The following is a 21,875-nucleotide window of genomic DNA, read 5'->3' on the forward strand; positions in this document are numbered from 1 at the left end:
CCTATCAGACAGGCCCAGTTGGTTTTATCTTTTATTTTTTTGGTGGCTGACTGGTATAGGGATCCAAAACTTTGACCTTGGTGTTATAACACTGTGCTCTAGCCAACTGATCTAACTGGCCACCCAATTGGTTTTAATTATCTCTCTCTTATAAATCCTTTGAGAAGTTCCAGGGCCCTTTGGAACACCTCCAAGTTAGTTTGAGGTTAAAAAGACTTAATATTTAGAATTTGATTTTGGGAAGTTTGTCAAATAACAAAGGTTTAAAATTCTTAATTAAAGAGAATTATAAATCATGGTGAAATAAAACCAAAGTGACAAAAGATTTCAAAGGCACAAAGTACTAGAAATGGTCTTGATAAAACACAAAATCTGTTTCCTAGGCCAGTTACCTAAAAGATAAAGAAAAACCTCTTACATTTTTCTATTAAAAGCAGATCAGTGCTTTGAGAAAACCCAGTACAGGGGAGCAAGCTCTAGATTTGCATCAGTGTACTTTTGATGTTAATGCTCAATTTCTAGAAAAACTTAAATAATTCCCTTCTAATTTTAGCCAACTTGGTCACCCATAAAATTCCTTTCACAAGGAATTCCTTTCACATTCTACTTTAGAACAAAGATTTACTTTCTCTTATCATTTTGACTACACAAAGTTATCTCTTATGCAAAAGAAAAAATTACTCTCCTTTCAACTTTCTTTACCAAAAATACATCCTCATACTTATAACTTTTCATCTATTTACTTGTTCCTTCCTACCTTGTTTCTATTTCCTTCTTAAATCCAAATTTTGAAAAAAATCTTTAAATAACCTCTGAATTAGACAAAATTGGTCCTTTTTAACAAAAAATATATTCTCTTGTCCTTTTCAATTTCTTACTGAAAACATGTTACTTTCCTTGTTCACTTTGCATATAGAATTGTTTTCTTATTTCTAGTAGTTCTAATCACATATATTAATTCAAAATTTTAACTTTCAGTAACCTTAAATTTGCAAAAACCTGGGCAGTAGTTCATATTGAACTTTTTGTCACATACCAGCATTTCATAAATTTACATTTCATACATGTACTTCCTTATAGATTATTTTGTTTGCTAACAGACCCAAATATGTATAACTTTTCTATACCATATTAAAACAAGATGTCAATGTATATAAGCTTTAAACTTATGCTTTGGGGCTGGCTGGTTAGCTAACTGGGGAGAGCATGGTGCTGGTAAAACCAAGGTTAGTTAGAACGTGGTGTTATAACACCAAGGTCAGGGATTGGGATCCCTGTACTGAGCAGCCTCAAAAAAAAAAAAAAAAAAAAAGTTAATACCTAAGTCAAGGGTTTGGGAGACTTCTGGTCAAGGTCAAGATGGCAGAATAGATGGTCCCTGGAGTCACTCTCTTCCACAAATCAACCAGTTTATAACTGTTGGGAAAATATAGGAAAATGGTCAGGGCCCCTCAAATGTTCAGATCTTGCCAAGCATTTGATGTAAATATGCATGTGCAGGGCCAGCCCGTGGCTCACTTGGGAGAGCGTGGTGCTGACAACACCAAGTCAAGGGTTAAGATCCCCTTACTGGTCATCTTTAAAAAAAATAAAAATAAAAAATTAAATTAAATAAATACAAATGTACGCCCAGGTGTTCCTTGGTTATTGTCTGATGTAATTGCGCATGTGCACCCATCCTGGGTTATGAACTTAAATATAAAGGATGAGTGGCGGGGCTGGCCCGTGGCTCACTCGGGAGAGTGCGGTGCTGAGAACACCAAGGCCCCGGGTTCGGATCCCGTATGCGGATGGCCGGTTCGCTCACTGGCTGAGCGTGGTGCTCACAACACCAAGTCAAGGGTTAGGATCCCCTTACCAGTCATCTTTTAAAAAAAAAAAAAAAAAAAAAAAAGGATGAGTGGCTCTGATCCACGGTGCCCCCCACCCCTGAGATGCTACTGGGGGTTCCCATGGACCCAAATAGGAGTGAACACAACAACTGAAAAAAAGGAGCCACTCAGAGGCTAGTGAGTCATTGCAAGGGACCAGCACACAGCCCCTCCCACAGGAGGTGTTTGCAGCACAGGCAGTGGGGAAGACGGGCCCACCAGGAGAACACTGGGGCACAGCAAGGACAGCTGATCTGCACCCCTATCCATGAAGGACCACTCAGAGGAGACTGGTCAGGAATATAGAATTGCATGGGGTGCAGTTTGATGAAAAGACTCAGGCCCAGACCAGAGTTTCTACACAACCCAGGTGCACCAGATTTCAGTAGACCGGGAAGTACCTATAAAGTCAACCATTAAACCCTGAGGTGCACAAAAAGCCTTCCCTAGGGAATCAGCAGCAAAGCAGCAGTTTAGTTCAACCATACAGATCAAGTACTGGTCCCATAGGAAGTTCCCCCACTTTAGAAGTAAGCAAAGGACAACAGATTAGTTCCAGTGCAGAGTTTAAGTGGTGGGAACAGCAAATAATCCAACACAGAACTGAAAGAAAAAACGAAGTACCCACAACCACAGACAAAGTTTGATATTGTCTAGTAAAGGTCTCATTTCACCAAAGAACACCTGTAACACCTAGAAGGACCAGAAGTCCCCTGGGCTACCAAGCCAGAAAGGGGGAAGGGCCGGGGCCTCAGCAATGACTCCTGACACCCGCAACAAGTCCCAAGGGTGGGGGCCTGAGGGCCTCGGCCACACACCCCCAACGTGTGCAACCAGCCCAGTGACGATCACCAGGCCGCAGCAAAAAGGACCCCAGGTCCCTGAGCTGGGCTGGAGGCCGGCAAGGGTTTTTGCCACACCCCGCTGACATCTGCACCCAGCCAAGCAATGACCAAGCTACTGCTGGAAGCCACCTGTTTCCCCCGTGGGAATGAGGGGGGTGCCACAGGCCTCAATCCAGCCCCTCTTCCTTCCTCCTTCTTCCATCCCATTTCCTTCCCCTTTTCCCTCTCCCCTCCCTCCTAACTGCTCTGCAACATCCTAGAATGTAAAAAATCATTAATAAAATCACATTTTCTTTAAAAAAAAAAAAAGTCAAGGGTTCAGATTCCTGGACCGGCCAGCTTCCAAAAATAAATAAATAAACCCCCCCAAACTTATGCTTAATATTTTAGTATTTTAACTTAATTAGAAATGACCCAGACATTTAATGAGTATCTATTACTTGACTTCATTTTAAAGTTTCAAGTTACAAGAAAGACTTTTTAAAACTATGAAGAGGATGGCCGGTTAGCTCACTTGGGAGAGTGTGGTACTGAGAACGCCAAAGTCATGGGTTCAGATCCCCTTACCTGCCAGACACAAAAAAATCCAAAACGAAAAATACGAAGTTTATTTATAATGTTTTTGTTTTTTTTTTAAAGATGACCGGTAAGGGGATCTTAACCCTTGACTTGGTGTTGTCAGCACCACGCTCTCCTAAGTGAGCTAACCAGCCATTCCTATATAGGGATCCGAACCCGTGGCCTTGGTGTTATCAGCACCACACTCTCCATAGTGAGCCACGGGCCAGCCCTATTTATAAATATTTATACCTAATTTACTTATTTTTAGCAACCATGTTTGAACTGTTCGTGAACATTCTATGAGATACTGAAGAAAACTAACCATTATCCCAAGTTATTTTCCTGTTAACCCTTTTTACAGCATGTGAGCTTTAGGCTTTAGTTGCCACCTAAGGAAGAACCCTAAAGTTAAATACATGGGTGTTTTGCTGATCAGAAAACAAATCTGTTTTCATTAGCCCAACAATATTAAACTAGTCTTATTTACCTAAGACTTACTTAAGTCACGTGAGCTAAAAGGCATTTGAGTTAGGTTCTTCAACCTTTTTTGATAAAATATTTTAAATGCTTATTTTTTTCTTAAGCCAATTAATTAGAGACCTTTCATATATTTTGGTAGGTAAGTATCATATACACATAATGCACATAGACATATAGACATATGGACACACAGACAGAAGCTGATATTATAGGTTTCATTAAGATTCTTCATTTGCCAGTTTTTAAATAGTTTCTACCCCCCTCTAGACTATCAATCCTTAAATCACCCACCTCATTGCCCCAAGCAATTGCTAGTCAGGAAACTAAATTTTCACTGCCAAATGGATAACTTCCAGGTGAAACAAAGTAGACAATTTACAGAAATTAGAACTAAGCACTATTATTTGCCCAAACAAAGAAGGGCATAGATAAAGGCCCACTTGAGACAAGTTAGCCAGGGCTGGCTGGGTGGCTCAGTTGGTTAGGGCACAGTGTTACAACACCAAGGTCAAGGAATCAGATCCTTGCACCAGCTAGCTGCCAAAAAAAGAAGACAAGATGGTCTGAAAAAGCAACTTAAACAAAGGGAAGGCTTGTCATGTGAACTTTAAGTCAATGTCTCCCCACCACAAAAGTTTCTAGTGGTTTAGGTACAGAGAGGGAGATGCCTTTAAAAATGCAGAGTTCTTTTATGGATGTAACTTTCTTTTACAAAGAGTTTCAAAATAGGCAGCTAAATGTCAGAAACTAGTATTTTGGAGACCAACTTAGTTCCATAGGCAGCCTTTTTAATTTAGCTATTTCTTTTCTTCTTCTTCTTTTTTTTTTTTGGTAGCTGGACAACATCAGGATCTGAACCCATGACCTTGGTCTTATAAGGCCATACTATAACCAACTGAGCTAACTGGCCAGCCCTAACTTAATTTATTTCTTAATTGGATTACTTATTTCAGGGTGGATCCTTCCTATAAGGAATATGGCAAAGAAAGCATTTTCTGTGCCTGCTTGACCTGAAGGCCTAACTTTTATAAACATCTGGCTTTCTTTCTGTCCTCAAGCCAGGATGGTAACTAATCCATCTGGAATGGCCGGAGTACAAAGAGAGAGAGAGTGATATAAAATGAGTCTGCAATGACATTTAAGAGTCAGTTGTGAGCATTTCTTCCCAATTCCGTATTTAGCAACATCATCTCGGTAGCTTGAAATTGGCCATGACAGTAGGATTTACACCATGGAAATTGGTAAACACTGCAAATCAGGCTTCTCTCTTTTCCCTGAGTCAATTGTTAAACATTTACCACCACCATGGTAGTACCCTGCCATGGTAAGGGCCAGTCCATGCACGACCTTTTGATAAAGCCATTGAAAGGATTTTGGTCTTTATCCTTACTAATGGGATGCCATTGGAGGATTTCCACCAGGTAAATCGCCATGATTAAATATGACTGTTAAAAAGCACTAGGCAGGACTTCCACTTCCAGGAAGATGGGTAGAGTTGGTTTTCCTTACTCTTCTTGCTAAATGCAACCAAAATTTCCAGACAAAACACATCTGAAAGAGTAAGAAGACTGAATGATGGAGAGAAAAAGGCAGACCAGCTAGATACCTCGAGACTGAGTAATGATGCAGTGCTGAGTTTCCCGAGTTTTCCTTGTATCTTGTATATCTCAGACATACAAAGGAGAAGAAGCTGGAAAAAGCTGAAGAACCCGGAAATGCCAATGGGCACAGACAAAAAAGCCCCAACATCTCAGCAAAATTGAAAAATTTAAAAAGCCCCAACAAAAGCCTGTTCTCCCTAGCCAAAGAACCAGGAAACGGCAGCTCTGAAAGGCAAAAAATTTCAGACAATAACTGCTCTACTCCACCCAAACAATACAGGGAAAAAAAACGTGGCCCCGTCCATTCCAGCAAAGGTTGAGTGGGGGGCCTACTCTCTACAGCTGGCAAGTCTGTCATCAGGTCCCCAACACCTGTGCCACGGTGGTTCAGGAGAAGGCTAATTAGAGCAGGAACTTTCATCCCTTCAGCTGATAATGAGCTTTCTTACCCGTGGTGTAAGTGGGGACAAATAGGGAGCCTGGACTTCGTCCCCACCAGCAGTAACGAGGTGCCCCTTCCCCTCCCTGCTAGGGCGGTGTTAAAGAAAGCCAATTAAAACAGAAAGTTTAAATAAGACCCTGAGTCTCATAACATAATATAAGATGTCCAATGTCAATTGAAAATTATTCAATTTACCAACCACTGTGAGATTTCAAACTGAATGAAAAAAGACTATCAATAGATTCTAACACTGAGATGACAACGATGTTAGAATTATCTAACAAAGATGTAAAACCACCATGATTTTAAAAGTGTTTCAATGAGCAATTATGCACATGCTTGAAACACATGAAAAAGCAGAATGCTTGCTTTGGTAGCACATACACTAACACTGGAATGATATAGACAAGATTGCATGGTTTGTGTGCAAGGAGGCCTTGCAAATTCACGAAGTGTTCAATACTAAAAGAAGTAGAAAACCTCAGCAAAGAAATCAAAGATGTAAAGAAGAACAGAGTGGAAGTTTTAGAACTGAAAAATGCAATAACTGAATTAGAAAATCTTAGTGGATGGGATCAGCAGAAGAACAAAAGTGACGGGGGAAAAAATACACTGAACTAGAAGATAAAACAATAGAAATCACCCAAACAGAACAGGAGAGAGAAAATAGACTGAACACAAAACAAAACAGAGCCTTGGGGGCCTCAGAGGCTATTTCCAGAGATCTAATATTTGTGTCATAGAGTTCCAGAGGAAGAGGACACAGAGGGACAGGCTAAAAAGGTAATTGATGAAATAATGTTTGAATACTTCCCAAACTTGGCAAGAAATATAAACTTATAGATTCAAGAAGCTGAGCAAACCCTAAAGAGAATAAAGTCAAAGAAATTCATGCCAAGATTATGCATCACAATTAAACTTCTGAAAACTAAAGACAGGAAAAATTTTGAAAGAAGCCAGAGAAAAAACACACCTTACCTGTAGAGGAAAAATCATTTGAATGGTGTGGATTTCTCATCAGAAACCATGGAGGCAAGAAAGAAGTGGCGAAATATTTTTCAATGCAGAAAACAGACAAGAAAACTTGCTGACCCATAATTCTATACCCAGTGAAAATGTCCTTCAGAAATGAAGGGGAGAATCCAAACATTCTCAGATGAAGGAAAACTAGGGGAATTTGTCAGCAGCAGACCTACCACCTAAATGGCTAAAGGAAGTTCTCTAAACAGAAAGAAAACAAGAAAACAAGAAAACTGATCCATGGATTGAAAGATTCAACATACTAAAGATATCAATTTTTACCAAATTGATAATACAGTTTAACACAATTCCTATCAAAATCAAAGTAAGTTTTTGTGGTCATAGACAAACTTTTTCTGAAATTTATATGGAAAGGAAAAGGCACTAGAATAGCTACAACAATTTTGAAATGGAAGACTACAGTGGGAATAATCCCTTTATTTGCTTTCAAGACTTATTCTACAGTAATTAAGCTACAGTAATTAAGACTGTCTGATGCTGGTGGAGGAAAGACACATAGATCAGTGGAACAGAACAGAGAACCCAGAGAAAGACCTATTCAAACATGCACGACTGAAGTTTGACAAAAGTGCAAAAGTAATTCTGTGGAGGAAAGAGAGCATTTTTAACAAATCGCACTGGAGCCATTGGACATCCATAGGTAAACAATGAAACAAAACAAGACAAAAAACCCTAGACCTATGTCTCACACCTTATACAAAATTAACTCAACTTGTATTATGAACTTAAATGTAAAACATAAAACTACAAAACTTTTAGAATAAAACATAGGAGAAAATATGCAAGATCTAGAGCCAGAGTTCTTAGACTTGACACCAAAGGCATGATCCATAAAAAGAATGATTGATAAATTGGGCTTCATCAGAGTTAAAAACTTTTGCTCTGTGAAAGGCCCTGTTAAGAGGATGAACAGACAGCTACCGGGTGGGAGAAAGTATTTGCAAACCACATATCTGACAAAGCACTAATAATTTTAATATATAGAGAAAGAACCCTTAAAACTCAACAGTCAAAAAACAATGCAATTAAAAAACAGGCAAAAGGCATGAAGAGATATTTCATTGGGGCCGGCTTGTGGCTCACTCGGGAGAGTGCGGTGCTGATAACACCAAGGCCACGGGTTCGGATCCCATATAGGGATGGCCGGTTAGCTCACTGGGTGAGCGTGGTGCTGACAACACCAAGTCAAGGGTTAAGATCCCCTTACCGGTCATCTTTAAAAAAAAAAAAAAAAAGATATTTCATTGAAGAAAATATACAAGATGGTGAAAAAGCAAATGAAGAAGTGTTCAATTAGGGAAATGCAAACTGAAACGAGGTGTTACTACGCACCTATCAGAATGGCTAAAATAAAAAACTGTGACAACGCCAAATGCTGGCAAGAATGCAGAGAAGCTGGATCGTTCATACATTGCAGGTGGGAATGCAAAATGGCACAGCCATGCTGGAAAACAGTTCGGTGGTGTCTTTAAAAAGTAAACATGCAACTATCATACAACTCAGCTATTGCAATCCTGGCATTTATTCCAGAGAAATGAAGACTTCTATTCACATAAAAACTCATACATGAATATTTATAGCAGCTTTATTCATAATTACCAGAAACTGGAAAAAAACAGATATCCTTCAAAGGGTGAATGGCTAAACTGTGGTACAACCATACCCTGTCAGCCATAAGAAGCAGTGAATTATTATGCAACCATCTGGATGAATCCCCAGGGAATTATGCTTAATGAAAAAAGCCAATTCCACAAGGTTATGTACTGTGTGATTCTATTTATTTAACATTCTTGAAATGACAAAGTTACAGAAATGGAGAACAGATTAGCGCTTGCGAGGAGTTAAGGTGGGGATGGAGGTGGGAGGGAAGTGGATGTATCTATAAAATAGGGCAACGTGAGGGATCCTTGCCTTGGTGCAGATGTTCAGTATCTTGACAATATTTATATCAATATCCTGGTTGCAATATTGTAATACAGTTTTGCAAGATGTTAGCATTGGAGAAAACTGGACAAAGGGCACACAGGATCTCTTTGTATTATTTCTTACAATTGTGTGTATAATCTACAATTATCTCAAAAAAATAAGCTTAATTAAAAGATAGTGTTAGGCACCATTTAAAGGTACAGACCCCCTATCTCATTTTGGCAGAAACATTGTGTCCTGTTCCCCTTTCTCCTCCTTCACCACCCATTCCATGTGATAAGGACCAGCTACATAATTTGCAGGGCCCTTTGTTCAGAAATGATTAAGAATTTCAAGATATTGACAGCAGAGCATGAAATCACCTCTGAGTGCAAGGCCCTGTACGACTGTACAGGTCCCACCCTGTGGTGTTGGCTCTGCTTGTGATTCTGGTTGGGCTGCCAATCACCATCTCATCTACCTTGACAGGAGAGGGTCGTGGTTACTTCTATGGAATCCTTCCAGGGAAGTCATAGACTCATAAAGTGAAGCAGGGAGAGGGAGACAAGTCTCTTTTTTCTTCCTCTAGGATGAGTTATTTATTGAACAAATACTTATGAAGCATCCACCGCGTGCCAGGCTCTGTGCTATGTGTTGGGGATACGCTGGTGCCCAAGACAAATGTCGTAGGTAGTCCTAGCCCTCATGTAGCTTATATTCTACACATAGAGGCAGACAACAATAATTACAAATTGGGTTAAATGCAACATAAAAGAAGTAAATGGGGATGCTGTGAGCGAAAATAACCATGGTAGCCAGATATATACAATTCCTATCCTATATACGAAGAAAGTGAAGGTGAGCTGTTAGATAACCTGTCTTAAGATCAGAGAGTTGGTTAATGGCTAAGGAGAGATTCTGAGGAGTAGGTGACACCAAAACCTTTCCAACTGCATCTTGCCAATTTGGATAATTGAAAATTTACATACTTGCACAAGAATGGGAGGCAGCATAGCATAGGAGGGTTGTCAAGGGTTCAGGGTCTGAGTCATGGCTGGATTCAACCCTGACTTGGGCAAGTTACTTCAACTTCTGTATGTCTTGGTTTTCTCATTTATAAAATGAGGGAGGTTAAGAATAGTTGCTGCAAAGATTAAATGCTCCACCCAGTACCTCACACATACTGAGCGCTCAGTAAGAGTTAGCACAACAGATCATAGTTCTGAGTCTGAAGAACTGAATTCTGTCCAGATCTTGTACTTACCATATGAAGTCACATCTTCTGTGAGCTTATTTCCCTCATCTGTAAAATGAGGGTATGATGTGCCCCATGAGGTCATCATAAGCATAAATGAGATAATAATGTATGTGAAAGTGCTGTACAAATGTGGCAGTTCTACTGAAAAACTCCTGGGGTATCTTCTCTGACAAGTGGTTGCAACTCCCTCCTGCAATGCAGTTCATCTCTTCCCTCCTTTGGACACTCACTGTGACTTGTATATTCCTCTATGATGACATGATATTGCATTGTAATTATTGACAAGCAGAGTAAGAGCTCTTTGAGGGCAGGGACTGTGTGTTTCCTCTTCACCTTTGTACCCCTAGCATGCAGCACGGTCACAGCTCAGTGCAAGCTGAGTGACTGATGCTGAGTGTGGGCCCTGTCATGTGTCAGCTCGCCATCAGTCCTGAGCTAGTCTTTCACCCACAGCCACATTTTAATTACAGGTAGGCTTCTTCCTGTTGCCCAGCAGCACACATCTGCACTCCCTCTCTTCTGCCAGTTGTTTGTAGAGAATACGAAGCCACATTTAATATTAAAAAAAAAAAATCTATTGGGGTCTATGTTGGCCCTTTCTATGTTATTCCCATTTACATTGGCGTGTTTATTTAAGATACATTTTGGGGGCCGGCCCGTGGCTCACTCGGGAGAGTGCGGTGCTGATAACACCAAGGCCCCAGGTTCGGATCCCATATACGGATGGCCGGTTCGCTCACTGGCTGAGCGTGGTGCTGACAACACCAAGTCAAGGGTTAAGATCCCCTTACCGGTCATCTTTAAAAAAAAAAAAAAAGATACATTTTGGTATAAATTATTGCATTTTGTAGTTATGTTATGCTTATGTGTGTTGTGAAATTTTTGAGGCTAAGATTTATGTCACTAACTCTCACTAATCTTCTCCATGCACATTTTTAAATATAAGTAACTGAAGTCACTCTGAAGATGCCTTTTGGCTGGCTGTGTATTAGTTTTTTGGGACTTTTTCGGTTGTCCACAAATGATTTAGGTGAATATGATCAAATTGGTTGTCCAGGACCTGAATAAGATCTAAGATAAATTCTAAATGGTCCCAGAACAAAAAGCAGGAAAAAAACTGGAGAAGGAACTCAATCAAGAACTTATTTTGTTGTTTAGTGTGACCTTTTGAAAGTTTACCTTCAGAAGACATACAAATGACAGACAAAAAAACAGAGAACAAATGCTGGTGAGGATGCCGGGAAAGAGGAAGACTTCTACACTGTTGGCGGGACTGTAAATCAGCACAGCCTTTATGGAAAACAGTATGGAGGTTCCGTAAACAACTACAGATAGAACTGCCATACAATCCAGCAATCCCACTACTGGGTATACATCCAATGGAATGGAAATCATCATGTCTAAGGGATACCTGTGCTCCCATGTTCATTGCAGCTCTACTTACAATAGCAAAAATATGGAACCAACCTAAGTGTCCATTGATGGATGACTGGATAAAGAAACTGTGGTATGTTACACAATGGAATACTACTCTGCCATAAAAAAGGATGAGATTCTGCCATTTGCAGCAACACAGATGAGTCTGGAGAAAATTATGTTAAGGTAAAATAAGCCAGACGAGAGAAATACCGCATGTTCTCACTCATAACTGGGTGCTAAGAAAAAAGGAAAGAAGGAAAGAAAGAGAAAGAAAGGAAGGAAGGAAGGAAGGAAGGAAGGAAGGAAGGAAGGAAGGAAGGAAGGAAGGAAGGAAGGAAGGAAGGAAGAAAGAAAGAAAGAAAGAAAGAAAGAAAGAAAGAAAGAAAGAAAGAAAAGACCACAATACATTGAACTTTCAGAAGGAGAGAACAAAGCTACGGATGCTAGAGATGGGGAGCTGGGGAGTGATAGGTCAGGTAAAGGGCACAGAGAAAAGTCACGATTTGTAATAATGAATAAGCTAATAATAAATAATACAAATTTTAAAAAGTTTACCTCGACAAGGTGTTGCATCAATTAGCAACTTGATGTAAAACAATAAAATGGTGGAAAACCTGTTACTTTTGGCAAGTTAAATTTTAATTAGAATGGTATCAAACCTTGTTATTTTCTTCTCTATCAGGAGATCTTCAGATTTATACTTTGGTCTTACACATTAAAAAGAAAAGACTCCTGGATTTTGCTGCAAAAGGATTTTATACACAGTATAACTTTATTATCTGTACAGTCATAAAACCAGAAAATGTGGGGAGCAGCCGCGTTTCTGGGATTTCAGCCGCCGCCAGCAGGCGGGCCCTCTGTGCCCTGACTTCTGCAGCTGATCGAGGATTCGAGAAAGTCCACTTCCTTCCTTTGTCACACAGCCTGCTGCTGGAGGCTTCCTGCTTTCGCTAACATTTAGGATGCCTCCCCATCCCATTTGGCTTCTCTTTCAGCTCCTGCAAAACCAATTCCTGATATGACATTTTCTGTTTTAAATACTTAGAGTGGCTTCTGTTTTCCTGACTGGACTCCTACTGATACAAGACGTTAGAGGTTAAGTACCACAATAATGATCGCTTTTTGTTATCCTGGTTAGTTCCACAGGGGTAGTTACTAGCTTAGAAGTGAGTCCAATGATCCACTCAAGAAACGTGACCACACAAGACAGTAACAAAATAGTAGAGAGTTTAGGGAGATTTTGAGAATACATCACTGTGCATTTCGGTAGGCCGAGGAAATGGTCTTTAGGGAAAAGGATGAGGGGAATTTTAGAGAAGGTAGAGTCACGGTGGAAGTGGAAGGTGAGGGGTCAGGGCACAGGCGGAAGAGAATCAAGGGCTGAGACGGAAGGAAGCAGGCACCTTGACTTCTAAGGGGGTGAAAAGGAGGGAGTTCACTTCTGATGCTTTCATTGAAAACGGAGGGATCACCTGTAGCTAAATTTGAGGTGATGGTACTGAAAATGGTTTGGAATAGGCTGTGGGAATCAGCATGCTGTTGCCAAAGCACCTTGATCTTGGAGCTAGGAAACTTGTTTGCAGACCTGACCACACTGACCACACACATGACCTGAGGCAAGTCCTTCTGTCTCTTTAGATACATCTGTCAGGGGAATGGACAGAGTCACCAACATCCCTTTTACCTCTGAAATTCTGATTCTGTGACAGTGCTAGCTTGCACCCACCCCTTCTGGTTCTTTCTAATGGAGCAGCACAAGATGAAACGTTTCACTGACAGCCATTCAAATCTTTGGAGCCAGCCAACGTATTCCTACTATCTTCCTCCACTGTTCCAGGCTTTTCTTTACTTTTTTTTTTTTTTTAAAGATGACCGGTAAGGGGATCTTAACCGTTGACTTGGTGTTGTCAGCACCACGCTCAGCCAGTGAGCTAACCAGCCATCCCTATATAGGATCCGAACCTGCGGCCTTGGTGTTATCAGCAACACACTCTCCCGAGTGAGCCACGGGCCGGCCCTCAGGCTTTTCTTATGACACTATTTCTTGATAACTTTCCCCTGGGCACACATCTTTTTAAAAATACAAGGGTACTTCAAAAAGCTCTTGGAAGGGCCAGCCTGTGGCTCACTTGGGAGAGTGTGGTGCTGATAACACCAAGGCCACGGGTTCGGATCCTATATAGGGCCGGCCCATGGCTCACTTGGGAGAGCGTGGTGCTGACAATATCAAGTCAAGGGTTAAGATCCCCTTACCCGTCATCTTTAAAAGAAAAGAAAAGAAAACAAAACAAAACAAAAAGCTCTTGGAAAATGGAAAAAAAATAACATGAAAAAGAAAAAAGAAAAAGAAAAAAACCAAAAAACAAGAACAACAACAAAAAAAAAAAAAAAAGAAAAGAAAAGAAAGGATAATAGAGATCCTTCCACGAACTTTTTGAAGACCCCTCATAGGTACTCCAAAGAGTGATACTCCAGAAAGAGCCTGATGACTGCAAGGGACCATGAGATTATAAACTCTGGTTATACTGATTTAGCATTTTTAGTCATTCTCCTTTTAGTTACTTAAATACTGTCAACCTCAATCTGCCTTTAGTCCTCTTCCTCTGGCCCACGTGCTCATATAGTTCTTTCATTAAAATTTTTTATTGTGCTAAGATATATAGAGATTTTACCATTTTTAAGTGTGCAGTTCAGTGGCATTAAGCACATTCACATTGTTGGGCAACCATCACTGCCATCCTTCTCCAGAACTTTGTCATCTTCCCAAACTGAGACTTTGCACCCATTAAACACTAAATCCCCATTCCCCAGCCCCTGTAATCACTACTTTTCTTCTTTCTTTTTTTATTGCTGCAGCTGGCTGGTTCAGGGATTGAACATTGGACCTTGGTGTTATCAACACTGTGCTCTAACCAACTGAGCTAACCAGCCAGCCCCTGCTTCTGCCTCTATGAATTTGACAACTCTAGGCACCTTATAAATGTGGAATCATACGATATTTGTCCTTTTGTATCTGGCTTATTTCACTTAACATAATGTCTTCAAGGTTCATCCATGTTGTAGCACGTATTGTAATTTCATTCCTTTTCAGGGGCTCGCTGGTTAGCTCAGTTGGTTAGAGCACTGTGTTATAAGACCAAGGTCCAGGGTTTGGATCCCTGTACTGGCCAGCTACTGCCACCGCAAAAAGAAAAGATTTTTTTGTTTGTTTTTTAAAAAGATGACCGGTAAGGGGATCTTGACCCTTGACTTGGTGTTGTCAGCACCACGCTCTCCCAAGTGAACTAACCGGCCATCCCTATATAGGGATCTGAACCCGTGGCCTTGGTGTTATCAGCACCACACTCTCCATAGTGAGCCACGGGCTGGCCCAAAGATTTTCATTTTTAAAGTCGAATAATATTCCATTGTATGTATATACCACATTGTGTTTATCCATTCATCTATCAATGGATATTTGGATTTTTTCTACCTTTTGGCTATTGTGAATAATGCTGCAGTGAACACTGGTGTACAAATATGTTTGAGTCATCCTTCCAATTCTTTGGGGTGTATACCCAGAATGGAATTGCTGGATCATATGGTAATTCTGTTTGATATTTGAGGACTGCCATGCTATCATAAATATTTTTGTCAAGAGCAGACTCTTACAGGCTTCTGCAAGTGGACTCTATTCCTGCTGTAACTACTTTACACAATGTCAAATATAATTTACAATGTATATTGATACATATTGTAAGGAAGAATCACTCAAGTATAATGTATAGTCCACTACCCAGATGATAATCAGTGCAGAAGCTGGCTAAGTTTATTAGAATTTAATTGATGTAACATTAAGAGAAATACAACCAAAAATCAAGCAACGAAATACTTAATAACATCTTTCAAGATAAATATTTTCATAAAATTTTTGTTATATCTTTGTATGCTTCTCAGTCTCAATTTTGTTTCCTAGGAAAAGATAGTATTCAGAGGCAACTATCTAGAACCACTGGGGTTTAAAAACTGGTGGAAATCTGGATCAATATTTACAATCACAAATGTTTACGTCCAAGGTAAGCTCTCATCAGTACAATTCTAGATTTTATGACCCTGATTTAGATGCCCCTGAGTAGTGTGACTTGAAATCAGTGTGCTGGGAGCCACTGATCCCGTCCTCAGGACAGCAAGATGGATGGAGCTTGGAGCAGCCAGAGCCCCCTCATGTCACCTGTCACCAGGAGCCCTGGCTTCACTGAAAGATGGCCAAAGAGATGCGCTGCTATGTGGTCATATATATATATATATGTTCTTGGGCAGTTGGCTGGTAGGGGGATTTGAACCTGTGACCACGGTGTTATAAGGCTGCACGGTCACCTACTTCAGGAGCGGTGAAGCTGACAGAGCAGTTGGTGTTTCAGATACGCAGTAACAGATGCTAGCCATGGGTGTCATGGGGGCTGAAGACTGGGCCAGGGCTCCTTGCAGGTACAGCTCCGTACAGCCCAGATCTCTGCTTTATATACACTGGGTACCTCTGACCTTCGCGGATGAAGTGCACTGTTGGTGGAATACAAACTATGAGCAGGGAGACTCTTCTAACAATACATGTACGTTCTGCGAATTATAGCTTCATTGTTTTGAAATATTTGATATAAAAGAAATCCATTGTGAATGGATTTCTGATATTTGATTAGAAATCCATTCACATTAAACAATTTCTCACATTTGTTCATAAAAGGAAGTCACAAGATTTAATTTACATAAAGAGTATGATCCATTGTTTTTTAGTGTATTCAAAGTTGTGTAACTATTAGCACTATCTAATTCCACATTTTCATCATCTAAAAAAGAAACACTGTATCTCTCAGTGGTCCCTCTCCACTTCCCCCTACTCTCAAGCCTCTTGCAATCATTAATCTACTTTCGGTTTCTATGGATTTGCCTACTTTAGACATTTCATATAAATTTAATTATACAACATATGGCCTTTTGTATCTGACTTCTTTCACTTAACATGTTTTCAAGACTTATTCATGCTAATAATTTCATTCTGTGGATAGGCCCCATTTTGTCCACTTCATTAGTTCAATGGTAAATTTTTTTTTTTTGTATTTTTTTTGTGACCGGCCGCACCGCGCTCAGCCAGTGAGCACACCGGCCATCCCTATATAGGATCCGAACCCGCGGCAGGAGCCCCGCACTCTCCCGAGTGCGCCATGGGGTCGGCCCTCAATGGTAAATTTTTAAATGACAAAAATGGTTTTAAATTTTTTAAAACCTGCTTGTGGAAAGAAATTTCTTGTAGATGGTGATTATAAAGAATCTGATGACAGGGCTGTCTGGTTAGTTCGATTGATTTGAGTGTGGTGCTGACAACACCAAAGTCAAGGTTTTGGATCCCTGAACCAGCTAGATGCCAAAAGAAAATCTGAAGACATTACCACTAAAAAATCTGAGTTAGGGATTGTGTGTAGGTGTTTCAGCCTGATAGCAGAAAAGCCATGTTCCCAGAAGTAAGCTCAAATCTTTCATTAACATTTTGAAAATTATTTTTCAGGAGGTGGCCAGATAGCTCAGTTGGTTACAGCATGGCGTTATAACACCAAGGTCAAGAGTTCGGATCCCCATACTGGCCAGCCACCAAAAAACAAAACAAAAAAAAATTGATTTTCAGAAGTCTAATACAAATTTAAAAATTTCTGTAAAACTTCGTACATTTAAAAAAATCATAATTATATAAAAGATATGTAATGTATTTTTTCTCCGAGTCACACCCCTAAGTCCCCTCAAGTTTAACCCATTGTGCTGTACAAAGAGCATCTTTTTATGTGTGCCAGGATGTGAAAAATATTGGAAAGCACACCACACAGAGAGCCTCAGATTTTAAAGATGATTCCCAATGGGGGTGATGGCTACACTTATGATGTGTTCTATGGCTCACTGAGAAAGTTCACAATATTGCAGACTGATCCTACTTCCCCTGAAAATCCATCCTTCACAAAATGCTCATGGCTATAGTTTAGTCTTAAGTGCTTATAGGGGTTATTTGGAGACTTACGGGTTAGTTTTGTGCAGAGTCAACCTTTTAATAGGCTGGATCAAATCCATTGTTTTTCCCTCTATGACTGGTAAGATCATTTCAAGTTTGCTATCACGATTGTGTGACAGCACTTAATGAATACTTTTAAAATATTTTGTAAAACAAAATGTTCTCACATTTAAATCAGTAAACTCTAGATTCTAAAATAACACACATATCCCATACAGGTCTATAATGCTTTACAGTTTATTTTAAAAATGATAGTAACAAATGTTTTTCCCTTGTTGGGGAACGGCATATCTATTTTTAGTGAACAGTGCCTTAAAAAGTAACAGTTTGTCCAAACCGAACTTATATAATTGCACAAGTCATACAGAGCATTAAGAAATGCTAACAAAGATTACAGTTTTCTCAGATCCTCGTGGAGCATACCCCAAAGGCCTTGATTCCAGTGGGGACCCCTGATCTGAACAATACTGATATTCACCCAAAGTTCCTCAGTGAGTGACACAAAGGCAGAGCTAAGAGCAACCAGGAGAACCCATGTGGTTTGCGATGATGGAATTGTGCTCTAATGTTAGGGTTTAATGATGCATTCATCTTCTCACTACTCCAAGACATTAAGAACACTCCAGCTTAAAGCATATTTCCTCAGGCTTAAAACTTACCCTACCAGCTTAAGTCTTGAGCTATAGATCCCATTTCAGGAAACTAAAAAATATTATACCTAAAAACCCCTACTCAGCAGGGTTCTCTATGCCACCACCATTTTGTGGGCCCTTAGTTTCTAACATACATACACACACACAAATAAGTTACATTATCATCTGTCATATACTAGTTGAGGGATGGCAGAAAGGTTCTAACTCAAATTCCAACTGTTTTACTAGCAGTAGTTACTGGAAACACTTCTACAAAGGATTCTGAGGTCACAGCTGGACTGGTAGAATAGCTCACCCTGCTTTATTCCAGATCTCCGACATGGGCACAGGAGAGGGGAGAGTATCTACAATCTTTGTATTATTAACAAAGCTGAACAGGGTGTGGGTTATATTTGTTTCACTTTTTTGTGGCAGCTGGCCAGTACAGGGAATCCGAACCATTGACCTTGGTGTTATAACACTGTGCTCTAACCAACTGAGCTAACTGGCCAGCCTGAGGATGTGGGTTATGGATGTTTGGAAAAAATATAACAAAGCTGAATTTTTCTGTCTTAATGACTTTCAATGTCTATCTGGAGATATAATTTATTTTACGGATTTTAATCTCAATTAAGATAGAATTTCTATGGTGAGGGTTTTTCCTTTCTGACGTTACAAAAATTAATGAGGAAAAAAACAGTGTTTTGAAAGAAGATGCACACAGAGTACTTTAAGTCACTATCAGAAGCACATTCCTACCTTGGATACTATAATTATGAGGAGAGTTCTTACTCCAGTATTTCTATTGTTGTGTTTTGGATAAAAAACAAAGTCCCAGTTTCCTAATTATGGGGAAAAATAGCAATTCCTGAAACAAATACATGAAAGCACGTGACATAGGCTATTTGGATATGCTTCCTTCGTTTAGATGATATCATTAATGATCTAACCATATCTTTTCAATTCAGGGAGAAAAATTCCAGTGGTAACATTTGATGAATCTTTTTTTAAATTAAGGTTTTCAGGGCCGTCCCGTGGCTCACTCGGGAGAGTGTGATGCTGATAACACCAAGGCCACGGGTTCGGATCCCTATATACGGATGGCCGGTTGGCTCACTTGGGAGAGCGTGGTGCTGAGAACACCAAGTTAAGGGTTAAGATCTCCTTACCGGTCATCTTTTAAAAAATTAAAAATAAAATAAAATTAAGGTTTTCAGTAGGAGAGCCTGGTGTATATATATATGAAGTATTTATTATTCTTAGAACTAAAGGGAAATGTGGGGTGTCTTTGGCATGGCTAAGAATGAATGAGATCACTGCACTGTGCATAATTATCTGCTCAACAAATCCTGAATATATCAGACAGTCTAAAACATTGCTATGAGATGTTCATTATGTTACGTTATCTTGGTGGTTCTAATAGTCTGATTCAAATGCTTAGCTGGTATGGTGAATCTGGGACTCAAAGGACAATATACCTGGGTCAGGGACTAAAAGTCACCAGAAGAATTCCCCAACAGCCATTCTAACTAAGAGTAACATCTGTAGAACTTGACTAGAATCTAATCGGAAGTCTGTTTCTTGTCCAAGTATGCTGCTATACAAAAAAGCCACCTTGGCTTTTAGCTACAAAGTTGAAGATCACACAAAATGACTTATAGGAAGAAAAGGAAATTTCTTATTCCAGGATTATAAATGAACAAAGGAAATCTAATCCAAGGAAAGTGTTGTTGGGGACACAGAGGCCCAGGAAGTGACAAGCTAGAGTTGTGGATTAATTTCCCTAGTCTTCTTTTAGAAAGTAGTGAACAACTGAGAAGTTAAAGGGAGGTGGGAGGGAAGGCATGGGGAATGAAGGTTCCAGCTGTGCTGCTTTCATTCCCACAGCTGCTTAAATAAGGTTAGCAAAGCCAAGCATTCCTGGATGAGCACTCTCAGGATACGATTTCTATCACTTTGGTTGTACCATTATCTTTGTCTCCTGATGAAGTCACACTGCCTGTCTGCTTTTAGATATGTACCTTGGGTTTTCCTGATAAGATGGGAAAACTTCTAGCACTGCAGAGATTGTTAATCCCCTAGCTTGTGTTTCTCTAGTACAAAATTTTTTTCAAAAAAACCTTGGGACCGGCCCCGTGGCTCACTCGGGAGAGTGTGGTGCTGGTGGCGCCGAGGCCACGGGTTCGGATCCTATGTAGGGATGGTCGGTGCACTCACTGGCTGAGCGTGGTACAGACCACACTGTGCCGAGGGTTGCGATCCCATTACCAGTCAAAACAAACAAACAAACAAAAAAAACCTTGAATTTGTGCTCTAACAACCAGCATTTGTACATTTTAGGTCCATATCCAGGTTTAAAGGAGGTGAACACACTGGTCTTTAAAAAGCTTCTCTATCACAGAAGCTCCTGAATAAACCCTCTGCAGTAATGTAGACCTGCTCACCTTGCAAAATGAGTTGTACAATTGCATCCAATGCTGTGTTTAGAGAAATGTGACTCTTTAACACTGTCCTTTCAGTGCTAGCATAAGAGAAAGATAAGGACCATAGGATGTTTACAAGTACTTGGTGGATCCTATATTTTGTTTTTAGTCAGCACTAGAGGAAATCACAGGATGGTAACAGAGGTATTTCTCTGAAAACTGGGTCCCACTACTGACTTTAAGTAGAGAATATGCTATTGGACAATGCAGACAATGCACAAGGGTGACCTATGAGGGTCAGTATTACGAACCTATATGGCTATCTGGGAAAGGAATCATCTTTAAATTGAAGAGACCAGATGGCTGGAGGTCTTGATTTGTAGTAGACACATATATAGTTTTCTTTCTCTTCCATTTCCTTATTAAGAATCTAAACACTTTCCAGGCCCCCGGCAACCAAACAGCAAGAAAGACTCAAAACTGTTTGGTTCAATAATGAGTATTGCTGGAATCTGGACTGTGGTTGAATGGTAATACTTCAGGACACCAGTGCCCCTGAGGGCTCATGTAGCTCCAGTAGACACACAGGATCTGAACAGGCAGGGAGGAGTTATGGAAGGTATGTATTGGCCACTCACAATCACTGACAGGTGGCTTTTAGCATAAGCAGAGACCTTGGTTATTACCTCAAAATATAGGCATAACACAAACATCTGATGATATTAGGTGGATCTCAGCAAAAGTACAGAAAGAGAAGGGACTGAAGAGAAAAAGAAGAGGATTTTCTATATGTTTAAATGTATTAATTGGAATGCATACACATATGTAACCAAGACCTTTCCTTATGCTTAAAAATTAAATCTGCTCAGGTCATTAATTCTACAGAATTAATGTTACTAAAGCTGCAGTAACATACTGTTCAAAAATGCATTTTTCCAGATTTCTATATACTTAAAACAAAAAACCAAAAACACACAATTATACAGCTGCTGCATTCCCAAATGGAATGAAGGTATAAATGTACACGCAGAGACACTCAGAAAGCACATGTGCAGGGGTGCAGTCTTGAACCTGAGACGCATGTTGGCTGAAGTGAAAGTCAAGAAGCCCTGCTGCATATCTGTTCGATGTCACTCATCTCTTTGGGACAATCTGCAGACAGGATGAGAGGTGAGTCCTGAGTCACCACTACATCATCTTCAATTCGTACACCAAGGCCCCGAAACTTCTCTGGGGCATCTCTGTCATCCTCTGGAATATAAATGCCTGAGAAAGAGAAAGAAGAATGTGTTGTTCATCAATGACAGTAACTGGGTGATTTGGGGCAAGTAAGTTAACCTCTCTGTGTTACAATTCCTTCTATAAT

The 21,875-nt window shown here is 40.1% G+C and overlaps 1 protein-coding gene across 4 annotated transcripts in view; it reads right to left on the reverse strand.

The window, feature by feature from the left end:
- Nucleotides 1-12,205: 12,205 nt before the first annotated feature.
- XPNPEP3 (X-prolyl aminopeptidase 3) overlaps nt 12,206-21,875 on the reverse strand; it is a 70,578-nt gene continuing 60,908 nt past the window's right edge. For 3 of the 4 annotated variants that reach the window (XM_063076300.1, XM_063076298.1, XM_063076302.1), the window contains one exon: nt 17,668-21,775. In XM_063076300.1, coding sequence (XP_062932370.1) covers nt 21,609-21,775 — 167 coding nt within the window. In that variant the 3' untranslated portion in view covers nt 17,668-21,608. Of the gene's footprint in view, nt 12,422-17,667; nt 21,776-21,875 lie in introns of those variants that run through there. The other variant, XM_063076299.1, reaches the window with a different exon arrangement.

Source organism: Cynocephalus volans, chromosome 12 (assembly GCF_027409185.1).
Source record: "Cynocephalus volans isolate mCynVol1 chromosome 12, mCynVol1.pri, whole genome shotgun sequence".
NCBI lineage: Eukaryota > Metazoa > Chordata > Mammalia > Dermoptera > Cynocephalidae > Cynocephalus > Cynocephalus volans.